This window comes from Eurosta solidaginis, chromosome 4 (genome assembly GCF_040869045.1).
Source record: "Eurosta solidaginis isolate ZX-2024a chromosome 4, ASM4086904v1, whole genome shotgun sequence".
Lineage (NCBI taxonomy): Eukaryota > Metazoa > Arthropoda > Insecta > Diptera > Tephritidae > Eurosta > Eurosta solidaginis.
The window spans coordinates 146,801,376-146,819,155 of NC_090322.1; the positions used below are offsets into that span (position 1 = coordinate 146,801,376).

Sequence of the window (17,780 nt, forward strand, 5' to 3'; positions counted from 1 at the left end):
TTACGGAAGGCACGCTCCCCTTGGCGGGCATCAGTCGGGATAGGGAGGGAAGCAAAGCGGTTGTCCGTAAAAGATTTATATTCTTCCCACTTTTCTTTTTTGAAGTTTATGAAAGTGCGTTTTTCGGTGACGATGAAGTCGGCGGTACGCTCAAGCGAAATAAGTATGGGCAGGTGGTCGGATGCCAATGTTACCATCGGCTGCCAGTTGACGCAGTTTACGAGTTCTGCGCTCACGATTGAGATATCTGGCGAGCTGTGACAGCTTCCTACCATACGTGTGGGGGCGTCTCCGTTTATTGTGCAGAACGTCGTTTCTTCTATTTGATCCGCCAACATCTCACCCCTACTGTCCGCCCGCAAGTTTGAATGCCATAGATCATGATGGGCATTGAAATCGCCTAAGATAATGCGATTGTTGCCAGTGAGTAAGGCCCTGATATTAGGGCGGTATCCACTGGGGCAACAGGTGGCAGGAGGGATGTAGATGTTGATGATTTCTAGGTTTGCATCGCCTGACCGGACAGATAGACCTTCACGTTCTAAGACATTGTCCCTGCGGTCGATGCCAGTATTAAATATATAATGTTGCACAGAGTGGTGTATGATAAACGCAAGCCCGCCTGCATTTCCGCTCTCGCGGTCTTTCCTGTGGACATTATACCCAGAGCAGGTCTGCAATGCAGATCTTGCTGTGAGTTTAGTCTCTTGAATCGCAGCAATGCGGATGTTGTGCCGCTTCATGAAATCGACTATCTCCGTAATCTTCCCAGTTAGTCCATTACAGTTTAACTGCAGAATTCGGATGTCGCAAACCTATATATTCTGTGCTGGCAGACGGTGCAAACGGAGGTAGGGACTAAGAGTCTGTTTCCCTGACCTGCACGATTGCTGCCGGAAAAGAGGGGGAGAAGACGGGGGCAGGGCTGATGCTCAGCATTGCAACTCTACTACGAAGGTAGTAGTTATGAGTGGTATCAGCTGTTTGAGTTGTTGGCGCCGTGGGGCGCGAGCAGGAGCGGATACTTGTTGTGGTTTGCTGAGCAGCGGGGCTGCTGGAAGGTAGTGGGGGGGGGGGGGGGGGGGGCGCTTAGGCGTAGACTACGGGACGCCCTTGGGCGTGAACAGCAAGGAACCACAAAAGATTTATAAAAGTTACGTGGACGTCGGGTTTTGGGATCAAGCCCAGAACAACCTGTCCGATGCAACCATCCCTTGCACGAGACACACTGAACAGAGTATGACCGTCATAAAAAGATTCTTTTCCGGCAGATGCAGCAAAACCATTTCTCAGGACCGGGGTCAGGAGACGGACCCGGATTGGATTAGATGCCTTCACGGAGTAAGAGAGTATGGAGCAGTCCTGCTGCAAGCAGCTGCTGGGAGGATGACAATTTGTGGGAGGGACGCAACAAATTAAATGGGGTCACACTGAAATGACAGTCCTTGGTCGGGAAAATCCCGAGTCGCTGCGGTACATAGAACCGACTGCCTTGTGAAGCGATTTGTAAGTGGTAATGAGCGTTTCTTTGTCTTTACCCCAAGTGCGCCGGCAAGAGATCTGACGAATTTATTACGGCTCTGGATTTTGGGTACAATAGCGGTTGCATGCTCACCAAAATTTTTTATTGTAAGACAGTCGGTAGCGTAATGCCATCTACGTTGTTGTTGTATTAAAAGTGGATGCCCAATATGGCCGACATTTTCCGTGTTCATGTTTCAAATAAGGCTGCCGATTGTTATGGTCCATTTGGGAGAGTCACCTTTGGAACGCACCTAGTGGCTAGTGATAGCAAACAAAAAGGTGCCATGAAAATTTTCAACGAAATGAACACTAGATGTCGCCACCGCCGCTGGGAAGCCATTTGCAAAAAAACAGCAGAAAAAGAAGGAAAAAAAGAAACACGCTGTTTCCGGAAAAAAGGTTAGTTTTTGGGAGACTCATTACGGCAGCTGGAAAAAAACGTGGACAGATAGGCCATAAAATCCGCGGAAGAAATTAAAAGTTTTCAATTACCTTTTAATAAGAAGATTGACTGCAAATAAACGTCATAAACACTAAAAAGTATTATTTTCGTCGAAACAAAAATTAAGGTCGAAGAAATCTTACCGATAATACGTACGAAGGTCACACCGCCACTTCCATCCATGGCGATAAATCACAACCTGAACGTGATTCAGTATTGAAAGACTTCCGTAATCCAAATCCAATATTTTAATTGCCACTGCTGTTGTCTCTCGTGGTTTAGATGTAGAAGATATGCAATACGTCATCAATTACGATTATTCAAACTCATCTGAAAACTACGTTCTTCGCATTGGTCGTACTGGTTGTGTCAACAATTAGGTACTGCGTATACCTTCTTCACTCCCGACAAGGGAAAACAGGCACGAGATTTAAATTCTTTTTTGGAAGAGGCGGGGCAGGTGCCGCCGCAGGCACTATTGGACTTTGCACGTTCATCGGGTGGAATTGGAAATGGTCGTGGTAACAATAATCGTCGTAGGCAACAACAAGGCCAACCACCACGTCAACAACGTAACAATCCAATAAATTATCAAGCGGGCGGTAATGCTAACGGTGCGTATGCTCCTAAACAACCTAACTATCAACAGCAGAATGGCTTGAAATGCCAGCAAACCAGCAGGGCCGCCTCATATAGGCCTACTGCCACATCAACTTTATTAACAACAATCAGCAGGGCCGCCTCATATAGGTCTGCTGCACCATCAACTTTATTAACAGCAACCAGCAAGGCCGCCTCATATAGGCCTGCTGCAACATCAACTTTATTAACAGCAACCAGCAGGGCCGCCTCATATAGGCCTGCTGCAACATCAACTGTAGTAACAACAACCAGCAGGGCCGCCTCATATAGGCCTGCTGCAACATCAACTTTATTAACAGCAACCAGCAGGGCCGCCTCATATAGGCCTGCTGCAACATCAACTGTAGTAAAAACAACCAGCAGGGCCGGCTCATATAGACCTGCTGCAACATCAACTTTATTAACAACAACTAGCAGGGCCGCCTCATATAGGCCTGCTGCAACCCCAGCTTTAGTAACAACAATCAGCAGGGCCGCCGAATCTAGGCCTGCTGCAACGAACCCAGCGTGACACCCAGACCAGCAACTAAACCTGGTGAGTTCGTTCCGTAATACGGAAACCAATTTTTTTTTCTCACATTTAATTTAGTAAACCATTGTTGGGTTTTGGAGAAAGATTACTACATATAGATAATCCACATAGATGTAGGTATATAATATAAACCCCATTTAAGTCTTGTTGTATAAAATTTAGTCTTTACTTGTGACATACGTACATCTATGTAAGGGCGTGCACATTTGCTACATATTTGAAAGTATACATAGATGTAGATATGTACTATAAATTCCATTTAAGACCTTTTACTAAAATTTTTGTCTTTATATGTGACTTACGTACATCTATGTAAGGGCGTGTACGTTTGCTATACATTTAAAAGTATACATAGATGTAGGTATTTAAGATAACCCCATTTAAATCTTTGTATAAAATTTAGTCTTTACTTGCGAAATACGTACATCTATGTAAGGGCGTGTACGTTTGCTACACATTTGAAAGAATACGTAGATGTAGGTATTGAAGATAAACCCCATTTAAATCTTGTTGTATAAAAGTTAGTCTTTACTGGCGACATACGTACATCTGTGTAAAGGCGTGCAGATTTGCTACATATTCGAAAGTATACATAGATGTAGGGATGTACTATAAATTCCATTTAAGACTCTTTACTAAAATTTTTGTCTTTACTTGTGACATACGTATATCTATGCAATGGAGTGCACATTTGCTACGTATTTGAAAGTATAGATAGGTGTAGGTATGTACTATAAATTCCATTTAAGACCTTTTTTTTGTCTTTACTTGCGACATACGTACATCTATGTTAGGGCGTGTACGTTTGCTACATATTTAAAGGTACACATAGATGTAGATATTTAATATAAACCTCATTAAGACTTTTTACATAAAATTTGTTCTGTACTTGTGTCATATGTAAGTAAGGATAAGTAAATACAACGAACAAATACCCAAACCCATTTACATAAATACAACTCTATACATACAAAATTTACATAATTGCAATAACATGCTTACGAATAAAGATGTTACAAAATAAAATAAAAATAAATCAAAATAAAATCCAGTAAAACCAAGATAAAATGAAAATAGTAAGTGAAGAGATAACTAAAATTAATATATAAAACACGATTAACCACATAACCACTAATGAGATAGAAGGCCACTCATAAAAACCCATAATACTTGCTAATTTTAAAATAAACTGCATTTACTGTTAGGTTTATCAATAAACAAAAGAATAAGATTTCATTAATGTTCCGCTTTTCAATAAGTTTAACGTGTTCCTTTCTCCTTTTTGGGTCAAAAGATAACGATTTTGTTTGAACCCCTTTTCGAAATAAATAGGCAAAACCAAAATAACCTGTAAATAAGTTTAGTCTTAAATCAAGTAAGATTAAGTAAAAAGATTAGTTTGCTTTGGAAACACGCAACAAATTTCGGTTTTGGATAAGCTAAATTATAATGAACTTTCTAATACTATTTAATAATGAGTTGTAAATAAAAATATTGTAATAATGGGAATGCTGGCGTTCAGTTTTAATTAGAAGGTACTAGGGTGTACAGGTAAGGGGCCACCGGAAATTTAGGTACGTCGGTGGCCATGGATTTTGAGGGTGGGCTCAGCACCGGGCGTCGCAACAACACCCACGGCGCCCCCAAGTTATATTCGGTCCTTTTTGTTTTTCCCCCTGTTAATTTTTCAGTTTTTTTTTTTTGATTTTTCAGCAATTAGTAACCGGTCAGATCGGTTCGGTAAATTTTTTTTGCGTAAAGTTTTTTTTTTTTGAATTTTAAATTTTGAATGTTAACGGTCTGTCCGTGGCATCCGGTTCGACCGGATGTTGTTTCAATTTAAATTTCAAGCGTTTTGAGTTGTCTCTGCGCTCTTTGACGGTTTTTTAAACGGCATGATAGGAACTTTTTCCTGTTATGGCGCAGGACGGTAAGGTTGGCAAGAACCCCGCCCAGCCGACATGACTAGCCACAGAGCACCACTAGATCATGCCGACTGCCTTCCTTGCTGCTCCCATGGAAAATGCGAAACCATAACACGATGATTTGGTTGGTGACAATGTCAGGTTTCGCGAGGCAAAAAAACTCGAGAAATCAGGGAGATAACTGTTTATTTTATAACAAAGGTCATCGATGTATGGACCTGGGCCTGTGCCATTATTGTGCAATCATCGGCGTATGATACAATAGTGACTTCTTCTGGTGGTGAAGGTAGCTTTGATATGTAGAAGTTAAACAAAAGCGGGGATAGTACACCACCCTGTGGTACCCCTTGTTATGTTGCTATTTGATGGGTCTAGCGCAACGAGTACTGTCCCGTGGTGGGGTTTTTGATTTAATCCGCAATTTATCTGCGTTTTAATGCCATTTAGCGGTTGTAGTGCTATGTAGTTTTCGAATGCCATGCTGAGGATTGGCAAGACGCAAATTTGCAGTGAAATAGGAAAGCAGAATGGCTTCAAATGTCTTGGCTACTGGCGATGGGAGGTATCGGGCGAGAAGACTCTGCTATGTTACCTGGTTTCCCAGGCTTTAATAGCGGAACCACCTTGGGCATTTTCCAGTTTTCGGGGATGACGAATGTGGACAGGAACAGGTTGAAGACATGCGCTAATAATTAAATCCCTCTTTGCCAATTTGTTTAAGCATGGGCATGGTTATGCCGTCTGAGCCCACTGCTTTAGATGGTTTAGCATGAACGATGGCATCTTCAACCTCTTTGGCTGTGGTGGTAATTGGGGACGCGCTGTGTTTATGCTTGTGTGCGAGCTACATATTGTCGGCAGAAAGCACTCGAGCATTTTTTCGCATCCGATAGCACTTATCGCCAAAGGCGATGGGAATTTGATCATTGCTTAGTCGGGTTCGATGGGGACTTTACGTTGTGTTTATCCACAAGCAATCTGACGCGTTGGTTTATATCCCTTATGTGGGGGTCGCCGGGGCTGTCTTATAAGGTCACGATCTATCGCGGCCTTTACTGGAAAATGTGGCCTTATTTCCGGGATTCTTCCGCCGGGAATAATACGAGCCGAAGCGGATACAATGACCTTGCAGTAAGCACGCTCCCCTTGACGGGCATCAGTCGGGATAGGGAGGGCAGCAAAACGATTGTCAGTATAAGTTTTGTAATCTTCCCACTTTCCTCTGCTGTTCGCCTGTAGGTTAGCATGCCACAGATCGAGGTGGGCATTGAAATCGCCAAAGATAATGCGGTTTTCGCCAGTGAGTAGTGCACTAATATCAGGGCAGTATCCACCGGGGCAACAGGTGACAGGAGGGATGTAGATGTTGATGATTTCTAAATTTGCATCGCCTGACCGGACAGATATGCCTTGACGTTACTGGACACTATCCCTGTGGGGCGCTAAGGCAACAGCAAGGTGCCACAAAAGAATTGTAAAAGTTTCGGGGACGACGGGTTTTGGGGTCTATTCCAGAACATCCCGTCCGGTGTAACCATCCCTTACAGCCCTAAAAAAATTCTTTTCCGGCAAATGCAGCAAATACATTTCTCTGGACCGGGATCAGGTATTGATTCGATACCTTCCCGGAGTAGGACAATATGGCGGTTCCGCTGCAAGGATCTGCTGGGAGGATGACAATTTGTGGGAGAGACGCAACAAATTAAATGGGGTTACATTGAAATGACAGGCCTTGGCCGGGAAAACTCCCGAGTCGCTCCGGTACATAGAACCAACTGCCTTCGGAAGCGTATTGAATGGCCTCAAAGGTAGTGTAAGCACATTCACATTTTGATCACAGATTTTATATTCTTTGCCCTCTTACTTCATGTTTTTACATTAAGCCATAAAAGATGAGGCGTTATAGGGCTGCGAACACCGTTTAGCCCTCTGTATGGTGAACATCAGTCTTAAATGAAAGAAAGAGCAAAAAAAACATACCATCTATACGTAAAATCGCAGTATATATCTTTTGAAATAAAGGCACTATAGAACTAAACCGTCAGTACAACGGGGTCCATAAAAACCTCGACAAATTCTTATAAAGTAATTGAGAAAAATAGCTTACCGACATATAGCTGCGGGTACCCACAAATGAATTTGCCATTGAATCGATTAGCTGCCCAGATACACCAAAATCACAGATCTTTATCTCTCCACTGCTATTCACCAATATGTTGCTTGGCTTCACATCTCGATGCATAATGGCATGTTTATCACGTAAATAACTCAGTCCTTTCAGCACTGCCAATGTTATCTTACCAAGTATGGATTCTGGTATGCGTCCAGCACGTTTTAATATTAAATCTAGTGAGCCACCATCCATATACTCCATACAAATGCTAATTTCGCCATCGCTATAGAAGGCGCCATAAAAGCCGACAATATGAGGAAAATTACATTCGTGCAATACTTTTAATTCGCGTATTATTTGTTTCTTAATCGCAGGTTTGACCTCCAGGTGTATAAGCTTTCGTGCCATTATCAATTCAGTGGGTGTATGACGCACCTTCATGACCACACCACCATTACCGGAACCCAATTCGCCTAACTTTTCGAGATCATCATCGGAAAGTTCGCCAATTTTTTCCTTTTGACTTAGAAATACTTTTATACGATTTCGCGCTGAATCATCCATTTCTAGTTCTTCCAGCGTTTCCGTTAACGCTTCGATGCTCGTCTTCGGCTTTCCCAGTAAACTATGTTTTCTTTAATTTAACTTTTTAATGAATTTTTGTGCGACAAAACGAAAAGCCACAAAATTAAGAGAAAAAAAGAAAATGATGTATGAAGAGAAGGGTGATGCGAAAGGAAATGTTTAGCGGTACGTGTATGGAGTGAGCCGAAGTGGAGGATTGAAATATAATTCAGAATCTTCCTTATCTCTTAAACGCAATTTGCTGCTTTTGTTCTTGTGGCAGTATTTCGCACGGCTGGGTGGACGCGTGCGTACAATTTTCTTGCTTGTTTCCATGCTTCACGAATAATACGAAAGAACACCTATTTCCTCTAGTTCTGAGTTTTTAGTTTGGATTTGAAAGATTCTTGACACCTCACATATGTGCGGGAAAGGGCAAGGGGTGTGTTATTTTCTTGATAACATATCCGCGTGGTTGTTGTAGTTGTTGTAGCGATAAGGTTGCTCCCCGAAGGCTTTGGGGAGTGTTATCGATGTGATGGTCATATGCCGGATACAGATCCGGTACGCTCCGGTAACACAGCTCCATTAAGGTGCTAGCACGACCATCTCGGGAACGATTTATATGGCCACATTAAACCTTCAGGCCTTTCCTCCCTCCCCACCCTCAAGTTCCATGAGGAGCTTGGGATCGCCAGAGCCTCGTCTGCTAGTGAAACGGGATTCGCCGCTCGAAGGTGTAGTTGACAATTGGGTTTGGAGAAGTTATATATTGCGCTGGCAACACAACCCCTTGTATCTGGTATTTTAGTCGCCTCTTACGACAGGCATACCTACAGCGGGTGTATTCTAACCCCCTAATACGCGCGGTAGCTCAATGGTGTGTCATGTCTTCCGAGGAATGCAGAATGTCTACCAAAAGGTGATGGATACATTTTGATTACATTTGAATATAAACCCCCCCCCCCCCCCCCCACGTTTGCTGCTGAATCTAACATCCCGCAACGGTGGAGAGTTTATAAATCCTACAAACCCTACTCCTTTCATTACTTTGGAACCATGGGTGTACAATTGTATCGCCTCGTCTGCCATTTGAGCGCACTTGCCCCAACCCTCTACCCCTTTTGGGACTCTAATAGCCCCTTCGAAGCGCAGGTAGGGAAATAGGTACTGTGCTCGTCCAATATCTGATGATGCTACACTACTGTGGCCGTATGGTCTGCGCTCAAGCTGCCCCGAAGTGATTTGATATCGTAGCAGTTGTAGGCGCTATGTTCTTCGATAGATGGAATATGCGGAATGGCGTAATATGCAGCCGTCGCAAGAGGAGGAAGGTATTTTTTGTGTGACCGTCCACCAAATAATATAGGATAGGCTTTAAAATCGCTGAAACATCCAATGACAGTGAGAGGGCGATACGTACCATACGTACACCCCAGCATTTTTTTACATGCATAAAGTGCCGTCGATGCCTTCTTCACTCTCTACCACGTTGACCTTCCACGACAACTTACTGTCTTGAATGATTTTTATATATTTTGTACGAGGTTTCTCCTGCAAGGCTACCCCTCTTAGCTTAGGCCTAGTCCAATTCGCTGCCTTTTACCTCCTAGGAAATGAGACCATATCAGCTATAACAACTACAGCAACAACAACCATATCCGTCTACCCCGCGTTTGCGCCAACCCGATATTAAGTTAGGTTAGCTTAAGAGGGCGTGCGTGGGTATTACCCACCTCAGTATGTGCAGGGTGGCGGCACATTCGTTTAACAACAACAAAAACCTCCTAGTGGTCCTCAACGAACCACTTGCTTTCCCTGATGAACCCAATATATGTATATAGCTTCTCAAACCCAATTGTCAACCTCACCTATCCGTGTCGAATACTGTTTCATTAACAGCCGAGGCTCTGGTGACTCCGAACTCCTCATGGATTTAGGGAGTGGGAGGGAGGGATGGCCTAGAAGGTTGTTGTTGTTGTTGTTGTAGCGTTTAGGTAACTCCCCGAAGGCTTTGGGGTGTGTTATCGATGTGATGGTCCTTTGTCGGATACAGATCCGATACGCTCCGGTAACACAGCACCATTAAGGTGCTGGCCCGACCATCTCGGGAACGATTTATATGGCCACATTGAACCTTCAGGCCATCCCTCCCTCCCCACCACCAAGTTCCATGAGGAGCTTGGGGTCGCCAGAGCCTCGTCTGTTAGTGAAACGGGATTCGCCGCTCGAAGGTGAGGTTGACAATTGGGTTGGAGAAGCTATATATGGCGCTACACAACCCCTTGAATCCCGGCCTAGAAGGTCGCACGTGGTCATACCAAATCGTTCCCGAGATGGTCTGGCTTGGTACCGGAACGTACCGGATCTTCATCCGGCAAAGGACCATCAACGTCGATAACACTCCCCAAGGCTTTCGAGGAGTGTCCTTAACGCTGTTACAGCCACAAAAACAAAAAAAAAACAACAACAACGTTCCCCTCTCCGCTGGTTTCGTGACCCAAATTAGTGTAATCTATGTTACTGGTCTTTTGTCCTATATAGATCCAGTACGTTCCGCTGATAAACACCATTAAAGTAAAAGCACGACGATATAGGGGACTATTTCATACAACCACATTGAACCTCCACGTCCCTCTAGTTCCATGAGGAAGTGTATTTATCAGTACAACCAGTCAAATTTAATAGCGGCTTCAACAAACTTCTCCATCGCACAATGAGAAACCTGTTCTTTCTGTTCTCGGCGCAGTACTTCACCCCATTCAGCTACCAATATACTACAGGGACTAAACTAAAGTCTTTGTACACATAATTACACAAAAGAAAGCTAGAAGTGCAGTTGCGGAAATGAAAAAAAAAATCGATAGTCATAGGATATTTACTCTGTTCCGGATGGTGTTTTGAAAGGCGGCGTTGGCACAATTTGGGAAGCGGCTACTGTTGCATCCACAGCTCCAGGTGGTAGCGTTAAATTTAATTTATTTTTCGACATATCTCAGTTTTTCGTTTGTTCGCAATTATAAATAAAAAAGTCGACTCCACTGCAAAATACCAAAACTCCTCCTTTGAGAGTGTTGCGCCTTTTTCAGTGTTTTGCTTTTGAGGCCCAAATACCTACAAGGTGAGATTTAGAGAGGAATGGTAAATAACTTTGCTCAATAATGTTGAGTTATGGCCCAAGAGCGAAAAAATCAATATTTTAAGTAACTTTTAAACTTGTCGTTGTTATAATCAAAATAGTTTACGTTTAATAAAAATAATTAATAACCTCTTTTATGTTATTGCGGCCGCCGTGTCAAACTAAATAAAGTTAGCACTACTCGTTTTTGCTGATTTCATCGCGTCCACTTGTGTTGTTTTGTTTACGGTTACAGGGCGCTAGCCGGCCAAAGGGCTTGGCAAAGTTGACAAAGTCATAATGCCATCGTCATAACCCCATTTTTACTTATTCATATGGCATCGGTTATTGGTGCCTTAAGGGCCAGTTAATAGTGACATAACGATAACCAGATAAAACGGATGAACGAACCAACTTTATGGAAATCAATGTAATCGATTAATGGTGCCATACCATAACGCTAAAGCCATAACCATACCATAGCCAACCAACTGGTTTTCGTTTTTTCGCCATATCTATAACCTAGAAATATTTGATGGGAGAATTTATTAACTTTTTGTAGATTTTATTTATTGTTTTGGATACGTTTAGACTAAAAGTGTGGTATATTATAAGATCATAAATGCAACCATGTCAACTAATTAACAGAGTAAGCAAAAAAACATCACTGTAAAAGAAGAAAAGGGAAGATGGTGGATTTCCGGTTTATTATTGGATTGACGCTGAAGAATAAAGTATTAAAATTATTTATTTATTTATTTATTTATTAGTCTACAAATTTTACAATTAATCAGAGGGATGGACTGTGATGCCGAGCAACGGAATTGATAATTAGTGCTGTCGGAATGGACGTGATTTCGAGCAACTGATGTATATTTGTTACGGTCTGCTGTTATGGTCTACGGTTACCGTCCACTTGGAAGCGTTTTCGTGCGAACACACCTAGTGACTGGTGATGGGCGAAAGTTGCGATACAAAAGTATCGAAAAACAAGAACAAAAGACCGGTGATCACTAGCGAAAAAAAATTGACATGAGTTTCCGGCCATGGAAAGTAGAAGAACGTAAAAAAATTGCAAAACGAAAGAAAGAAAAGTTAGCCATGTGTTTCCGGGCTTAAAACAAAGAAAAACTAAAGAGAAACATTAATTTATAAAGAGAAAAGCGGCATTCACCGAAATAGGGAAGAGAAGCGACAGCAGTGAAAACCACCAATGCGGAATTGTAAGGTGCCCCTATTAATTGCACACTGCTTGCTGTTTAACTGAGTCCCACGTACTTATCAACCAACTAACCGGTCAGCACACTGGCAAAATAATTTTCGTGAATAGTTTTACGCCTTCTAATTGTGGTGAAGCTTTTAACTAGTATTGAACAGTTTGGAATTTTCGTTTTTGCAATTTCCTGCGGACCCAAAAAGAACTTTTAAGAAACATTTAACGAATCTTGCTGATACGACAGCATCGACGAGTCCGAATTCACATACCAATTTCATAGTAGTACAGGCACAAGCGAATTACTAGAAGACCCTTAAACCAACACCTCCACCTCCAGGGCCAGCAGTACGCTGCAGCGTAATACAACGAACGCCAAAATTACCAAGTCATCCAGATCGCCAAGGTCAGCACGAAGTTTTATCTCCACCAGGTTCACTCGATTACCTCGGACCAGAGCGCAACAACCACCAAAAGCAGTACTTAGAGAGTTTTATACAGCCCGGTTAACAAATTTAACAAGGGTCGATTTTTTTTCGTCAAATTTTATTATTGAATATTTGAAATTGTTAGCTTTACAACAAAGGGCATACATTTTTTTTATAACATTTTATTAATATATTATGTTGCTTTAAAATGATTGATGTTAGCTCTATAAATTTTATTCATAATAAGCCGTTTTTATCACGTGAAACGTTTTAGCGATCCATTTTTGGAGCTCAACCATAAATTGTTAGAAAAAAAATTTGCGGCCGCAGCCATTGGTCGATTACGCACGAATTGGCTAAAAGATTTAAACTTTTTTTTCTTATATCATACAAATACAACATATATATATATATACATATGAATCACTATTGCTTGCAATATCGTTCGAACAACAAGAAGAAAATAATATACGTGCATATGATACATAGTGCTATCACAATTTCATCTTTATTGCTTTAATAACAAATCTTCTTAGTACATATTACATATTATTATCATTATACTATGCCATTATACCAAATTGATATTTTGTTACACTAAAAAAAATAAGTTCTACTACAACAACATAATGATTTTGTAAGAGGGCCCCATTTATCGGAATTTGTATCCAAACTTTATAGCCCTAAAATATATTTTGTGAATGACAAAAAAAAGGTGTATTCAACCAAATTCTTACTTTGTATGTAGTATATTTACTATACATAAGTACATTTAATTACATATTTTTTCTCACACAAAGCGTTTATAACGATTATCAAAAAAAAAAAAGGGGGAGACATAAATATATGTATAACTTGAAATATTACGAGCAAAAGTAAGAGAAAAGAAAAGAACCCCCAACAGAACAAACTTAGCCAGACTTAAGTATTCATATTAGATTTCGTTTTTGATTTCGGCCCAATAAGGTGTGAACTGTTGGATCATTTTTTTCTCTAACTTTATATACTACACACACTTACATACATTTTCATAGTGTAAATAGCTATCCGTAGTTCAACATTTTTTTTCTCGTTTTGAATTTGTCTTGGGACGATGCTATAAGCAGCCTTGTTTTGGCTTTGGAGCCTATGCTGCACCCCTGGTTAAGAAACCTACACTATCGTATTTTTTTTTTGTAGCATACATACGTTAATAGAAATGAGTATTGAATAAAATTTGTAAATAAAATGGGAACGCTGGTGTTCTGGCTCATTTAGAAGGCACGTAGGGTTACCAGGTAAGGGGCCACCGAAATTTTAGGTGCGTCGGTGGCCATGGTTTTTGAGGGTGGGACATAGCACCGGGCGTCGCAACACCACCCGCGGCGCCCCCTATGTATATTCGGCCCTTTTTGTTTATACCCTTTTGTATTTATTTTCATCATTTTTTCTCTCTGACTTTCAGAGTTAGTAACCCGCCATGTCCAGTTCGGTAATTTTTTTTGCGATTATTTTTTTGAAATTTTGAATGTTAACGGTCTGTCCGTGGCATCCGGTTCGGCCGGATGTCGTTTTAATTTGAAGTTATAAGCGTTTTGAGTCGGTCTCTGTGCTTCTGTCAGTTTTTTTTGAATCTGACAGCTGAGTTTTTTTAAGGCATGATAGGAATTTTTTCTGTTTGTGGCGCAGGAACAGTAAGGTTGGCAACGACGCGCCCCAGCCGACAATGACTAGCCACTGTGCACCACCACATCATGCCGACCGCCTTCCTTACTGCTTCCACCGAAAATGTGATACCATAACATATTTAACACACAATGAGTAGGGCTGCGATGGGGAGGTTGGAAAGGACGTGATTCCAAGCCACCCGCCCAAAGTAACTATAGATTATTAGTGATGTCGGAATGGACGTGATTTCGAGCAGCTGATGTATATCTAACACACTGTTATGGATACGCATTTACAGTGGAAGCAGTAAGGAAGGCGGTCGGCATGATGTTGTGGTGCACAGTGGCTAGTCATTGTCGGCTGGGGCGGGTCCTTGCCAACCTTACTGTTCCTGCGTCATAATCAGAAAAAAAGGTTATATCATGCCTTAAAAAAAAAACTGACAAAAGCGCAGAACTAATTCAAAACGCTCAAATGGACTAAAACAACATCCGGTCGAACCGGATGTCACGGACAGACCGTTAAAACATTCAAAATTTAAACTCAAAATTCAAAAAAAAAGACTGACGCAAGAAAATTTACCGAACCGGACATGGCCGGTTACTACTCTGAAATCAAAATAACCGCTGAAAATTAAAAGAAAACAAAAAGGAAAATAAACGGGCCGAATATACATAGGGGCGCCGCGGGTGGTGTTGCGACGCCCGGTGCTATGTCCCACCCTCAAAAAAACCATGGCCACCGACGCACCTCAATTTCGGTGGCCCCTTACCTGGTAACCCTACGTGCCTTCTAAATAAATGGCGACGCCAGCATTCCCATATTATTTACAAGTTTATTCAAATTTCATTTTTACTAACGTATGTATGCTATAAAAGAAATATTTAAAGCTATACCTATATTTATGTCACCCTCTTTTTTCTTGACAAGGGTTATAAGCACTTGGTGTGAAAAAAAAAATTGTAAATAAACGTGCTTATGAATAGTAGATATATTACATACAAAGTAAAAATTTGGTTAAATGCCCGTTTTCGTTTCATTCACAAACCTATTCTAGGGCTATACAGTTTGGATACAAATTCTGATAATTCGGCCCCCTTACAAAATTAATATGTTGTTGTAGTAGAACTTATTTTTGAGTTTAACAAGATATCAATTCGGTATAGCGCATAGTATAATGACACTAATATGTAATATGTACTAAGAAAATTTGTTATAAACGCAATTAAGATTAAATTTGGGGTAAATCATACTCCTCGAAGAAATTGTTTCACATATTCAAGTAAAACATAACTTTTAAATTTATAGGAAAATTAACGGAATCGTTTTACATGTTCAGGTAAAACGGGTACTTTTAAATTCATAGAAAAATTAACGAAATCGTTTACATGTTCAGGTAAAACGTGAACTTTTTAATTTATAGTAAAATTTATGAAATCGTTTTACATGTTCAGGTAAAACGTAAACTGTTTTGCATTTACCAGTCAGTGCTGGTATTGTTTTTTTTTTTTTTTTCTTGCTTCTAAGTTAATTAAACCTATCTACTTAACTTTACGTTACGTCTACTTTTTTTTTGCATGGTATAATAAGTTAACTTTACTACAAGTGGATGCAGCTTGCTCTCTTTAACTTAGGTATATGCATGTATGTATGTATTACGTGTTAAGATTCTATACTAGGGTGATAGCCTTGAATTTGAATATGTCTGTATATTAACAATATATGTTGTTGCAGAGTCAAAAAAAAAAAAATTAAAGAACAAGGTTGAGACTACAAATACGTATATTTAGTTCAGTATTGGAACGAACTCACCGCTTTAACCGCTGATATTCGTTGTCGCAATTGGGATGGCCGCAGGCCTATGTTCGCTGCCCTGTGGTTGTTATTGTAGCTGGTATTGTTGTAGCCCGTACGGTCGTAGCTGATAAAGATGCGGCTAGTATTGTTGTAGCCGTTATGGTCGTAGCTGATAAAGATGCGGCTAGTCTTGTTATAGCCGGTATGGACGTAGCTGATAAAGATGCGGCTAGTATTGTTGTAGCCGGTATGGATGTAGCTGATAAAGATGCGCTAGTATTGTTATAGCCGGTATGGACGTAGCTGATAAAGATGCGGCTAGTATTGTTGTCGGTGGTACCGCCTGTTGTAGGTGTTAACATTAGTGGCCGCAGGCCTTTGTTCGCGGCCCCACTGTGTGCGTTGAAGCTGGTGGTGGCGGTACGTCTGGTGGTTGTTGCGCTCGTGGTTGGCGCTAATGGAAGGGTTGGGGGAGGTACTACTGATGGTGATGCCCGTGATAATAGTAGGCGCCGTTGGTGGTGGTGGACGATTTGGGTCGAAGTAACCGAGTGAACCGGGTGGCGATAAAGCTTCGCGCTACCCTGTACGAACCGGATGACTTGGCTCTTTGACGTTGATTGTATAACGCGGCAGCGTACTGCTGGCCCTGGAGGCGGAGGTGGTGTCGGACGCTTTTCCGCAGGTGGTAGTGTCCTTCGTAAACGTAGAGGAAGAGGTTTATCTCGCTAAGTATGACTGCGAACGCCGACCTACTTCAACTGGACCTTGTGTCCACACAACATAACCTGTATAGCGTTTATTATCACCCAAAATAGCCGCGTAAAGCGAGATTTATCGCAAAGAACTGTTTCGGTGCTTTGCGCTATTGACTCTTTCCTCGTTTTTAGACAGTTCCTTGGGTAAGTGCACAGCCGGCGAGGATGTTTTCCGATTCTTACAATTTTTACGTACCTCCACACACTTATCTTGCCGGAAACTTTTTCGCTAGTGATGGCCGGTCTGTCTTTTCCTTGTTTTTCGATATTTTTTTATCGCAACTTTCGCCACATCACTAGGTGTGTTCGCGTGAACACGCTTCCAAGTGGATCGTAGCCGTAGACCGTAGCAGCAGACCGTAACAACACAATGAGTAGGGCTGCGATGCGTGGGAGGTTGGAAAAGACATGATTCCAAGCCATCCGCCCAAAGTAACAGGAGCTGGTAACAGATTTAGTTTAACATGTTAATTTTGAATAAGTTATGAGTTCAAAACAGTGAGTATATGTTTTTTTATACCGTAGAGTGTGTCACGAGTATCAATATTATTGCAGTGATTATTGAAATCTGGACACAGACAACGAAGATGTTCATGCATTTGAAAATTCGATCTACAGGTAATTAAATATAGCGGTTGGAAATACCGAGAGGGCCTAAAAGGGACATTAAGCATCACTTCGCCAAGCAGAAATGGACTGTTTATCATCCCTCTAAAAAGTTTTACCATGAATAAAACGCCAAGCACCTCCCTACGGCTCTGTAGTGACGGCAGCCGTAAAAGTTTTAACCGGCTGCAATAGGGCGCTAGATTCCTTGATGGATCCCAGGGCAAATGATTTAAAACAAAAAGCAAAAATTGCTTTTGGACCGATTCCAATTTTTCGCTATGAATCTGATAACGCGGGTTCCAGATAATGGAAGCATATTCCAATATAGGTCTTACTAACGATAAAAAAAGAGTTTTAGTGGCATAGGGGTCATTGAATTCCTTGGACCATCTTTTTACGAAAGCCAAAGTCCCTCTAGCCCTATTCACATACGATTCGATATGTAATTTGAAGTGCAGTTTAGGGTCC

At 41.5% G+C, this 17,780-nt stretch overlaps 1 protein-coding gene across 2 annotated transcripts in view; it reads right to left on the minus strand.

Moving 5' to 3' along the window:
- Positions 1-11,150, minus strand: part of Dsor1 (mitogen-activated protein kinase kinase 1) — a 14,770-nt gene extending 3,620 nt beyond the window's left edge. Inside the window, exons 1-3 of one of the 2 annotated variants that reach the window (XM_067783291.1) lie at positions 11,011-11,150; positions 10,625-10,856; positions 7,173-7,803 (exon numbers count right to left, since the gene is read on the minus strand). In XM_067783291.1, the coding sequence (XP_067639392.1) occupies positions 7,173-7,803; positions 10,625-10,734 (741 nt within the window). In that variant the 5' untranslated portion in view covers positions 10,735-10,856; positions 11,011-11,150. Of the gene's footprint in view, positions 1-7,172; positions 7,813-10,624; positions 10,857-11,010 lie in introns of both variants that reach the window. The other variant, XM_067783290.1, reaches the window with a different exon arrangement.
- Positions 11,151-17,780: the final 6,630 nt, after the last annotated feature.